Source organism: Caenorhabditis briggsae (genome assembly GCF_000004555.2).
Source record: "Caenorhabditis briggsae complete genome, chrIII, whole genome shotgun sequence".
NCBI classification, from domain to species: domain Eukaryota; kingdom Metazoa; phylum Nematoda; class Chromadorea; order Rhabditida; family Rhabditidae; genus Caenorhabditis; species Caenorhabditis briggsae.
Window position 1 is genome coordinate 12105461 of NC_013490.2, and position 2860 is coordinate 12108320.

The 2860-nt window shown below is 48.6% G+C and overlaps 1 protein-coding gene across 1 annotated transcript in view; it reads left to right on the plus strand.

Moving 5' to 3' along the window:
• The window catches only part of Cbr-fbn-1, a gene marked incomplete at both ends in the record, with an annotated part of 21958 nt that overhangs the window by 14238 nt on the left and 4860 nt on the right, over positions 1 to 2860 (plus strand). The window contains 2 exons of the mRNA XM_045244508.1: positions 1 to 1853; positions 1980 to 2149. The exon at positions 1 to 1853 is cut by the window's left edge and continues 1540 nt beyond it. Coding sequence (XP_045091448.1) covers positions 1 to 1853; positions 1980 to 2149 — 2023 coding nt within the window. The remainder of the gene's footprint in view (positions 1854 to 1979; positions 2150 to 2860) is intronic.

The following is a 2860-nucleotide window of genomic DNA, read 5'->3' on the forward strand; positions in this document are numbered from 1 at the left end:
TGAGAAGCCGCTAGAAGAGCCGACGTCTACAGAAGACTCACTAACCGTATCTGTCAGAATCCACGAACTGTCCACAACGTCGTCTGAATCCACAGAATCCACCACAACGTCTTCTGAAAGTTCCAAACCCACTGTGACGTCTTCTGTATCACCAGTCACGTCGTCCAATGTTTCGGAAGCCGTCACGTCTTCTGAATCCCCAACTACCGTATATGTGACGTCTTCTGTCTCCCCCGCCACGTCTTCTGAATCTCCAGAATCGTCCACACCGTTCAATCAAGGACGAACACCTTTGACAAGCACCACCACGTCTTCTGAAGTGACGACGTCTAAAATTGAATCTTCAGAATCCTCCACAGCGTCTCCAGAAGAGGAAACAACGACTCAGGAGCCGCTAATTTTGACAGCCACGCCATCAAAGGCTCCAGAATCCACCACAGCGTCTGAAGCCACCACTCAGCCAAGTAAGATTTCTTCTGAAAGTCCTGTTACGTCTTCTGAAGCAGTCACGCCTTCTGAAAAACCTGTCACGTCTTCTGTACCTTCCACGTCTTCTGAAAGTCCTGTCACACTGTCTCAATCACGTCAGTCATCTGAAACACCCACCACGTCTTCTACAGAAGCTCCAGATGTGGACGTCTCCGACAAACCAGTCACGACGTCATCTGAATCACCTGGTACGTCTCCAGAATCTGTAACGTCCACAGTGAAGTCTACAAAGTCCCCTGTCACGTCTTCTGAATCCCCTGTGACCACGTCATCTGTGAAGTCAACGTCCCCTGTCACGTCTACCCCAGAATCTACGTCTTCTGAGTCCCCAATCACGTCTCCAGAAGCCACCACGTCCTCAGGTACTGTAACGTCCACGTCATCTGTCTCAGTCACGTCTTCTGAAGCCACCACGCCATCAGAAGGGTCCACGTCATCTGTAACGTCTTCCGAACCTCCAGTCACGTCACCAGAAGCAACCACGTCTTCTGTAGCCCCTGTGACGACAGCATCTGTGAAGTCCACGTCTTCTGAATCCCCAAGTACTGTATCTTCCAAGTCTCCAGAAGACGTCACGTCCCCATCCACGTTATCTGTCACGTCTTCAGAACCCCCAAGTACTGTAACGTTTTCTGAATCCCCAGTCACATCGTCTGAAAAGTCCACATCACCATCCACATCTTCTGAAGCCGCAACGTCTTCTGGATCCCCTGTGACCACGTCATCTGTGAAGTTCACTCCTCCAGAAGACGCGACATCCCCATCCACGTCATCTGTCACGTCTTCTGAAGCCCCCACGTCTTCAGAATCCCCGAGTAATGTATCGTCCAAGTCTCTAGAAACCACAACGTCTTCTGGAAAGTCCACGTCACCATCAACGTCATCTTTCACGTCTTCAAAAGCCACAACGTCTCCTGAACCCACCACGTCTTCTGAATCCCCTGTGTTCATGTCATCTGTGAAATCAACGTCACCATCCGCGTCATCTGTGAAGTCCACGACTCCAGAAGACGTTACGTCCCCATCTGTCACGTCTTCAGAATCCCCCACGCCTTCTGAATCACCCACGTCGCCTGAATCTCCAAATACTGTATCGTCCAACTCTCCAGAAGACGGCACGTCCCCATCCACGTCATCAGAAGCCACCAGGCCACTAGTCCAGTCCAGAACCACTGTCACGTCATCTGTCACGTCTTCTGAACCCACCGCGTCTTCTGAATCACCAACATCCACACCACGTGTCCGTCTGGTCACTGGAACTCCAGATGACGTCAAAAATGAAAATTCTGGAAATTCAGAATCCACGACTACAACGTCTCCAGCACCACCAACACCAATCACGACCGAGGCTCCTATCACTTCAGGTACGTCAAAAAATTCTTGCACGTCTTCTGAATTTTTTTCTGCACGTCTTCTGATTTCTAAATTTTTCAAAAATTCTAAAAATTCTGTTTTGCACGTCTTCTGATCCGCATGTCTAATAATTCAAGGTAACCGTGGTCCACCAAGCATCCAACCACCGCCCGAGTTGTTCACCACCACGTCATCTGAATCGCCAGCTCCTTCCAACGGTGGATATGGAGAAGAGATTCAAGAAGAAACATCGTCTTCTTCTAGCACGACTACTACTTCTACTACGGAAGCACGTGAGTTGAAAGGAGCATGGAGGAGAAGAGAATGCCTGATTTTTCCCTTAATTTGAGCATGTTATAATTTTTGGCATGTGTTTTTTAATTTCAAAACCTAAAAAACCAAAAGTAGCCACCTAGTGGACTCGAACCCGCGACTTCCCGCACAGTGATGTAGCGCGTTAGCCACTTCACCACGGCGTGCAACAGTGGGATGAGAGGGAGAAGCCGTATAGATATGAGTGGATTTTCCTTCCTGGGGAGAGGCGCCCACTCCTGAAGTTGCCTAACTTTAAAAACGCATACCGTAAAACCTCTAATAGAACGAGATTGACGAGTGTTGATCATTGGAAACTGATAGCCGGCAAATTGGAGCTAGCGTTGAGTTCTTGTCAGTTAGCGTTGAAGTCGTTGCAAGCTCGGAGACGTTGACGTGGGATTGTACGGCTCTGGAGCCGATTGGGTATTGGCATCGGAGGTCGTAGGAGTCGGCCTGGAAGATTTCAATATGATTTTTAATTTGGTGGGGCAGCAAGTCTACCTTATTCGTCAAGAACATTGCGTGCTTCTGAACAACGACTGTAGATGCCATAGTATGCTGAAAATTCAAATTTATAACTCTTCAGAAATGTGGAAACTCACCTTATCCAGAAGTTGGACATCACAATGTTGGAAGGGCGACCTTGAAAACGTATGGCTTGTGAGAATTGAGCAGGGCGCTGAACGATTTTGAGCAGTATGGA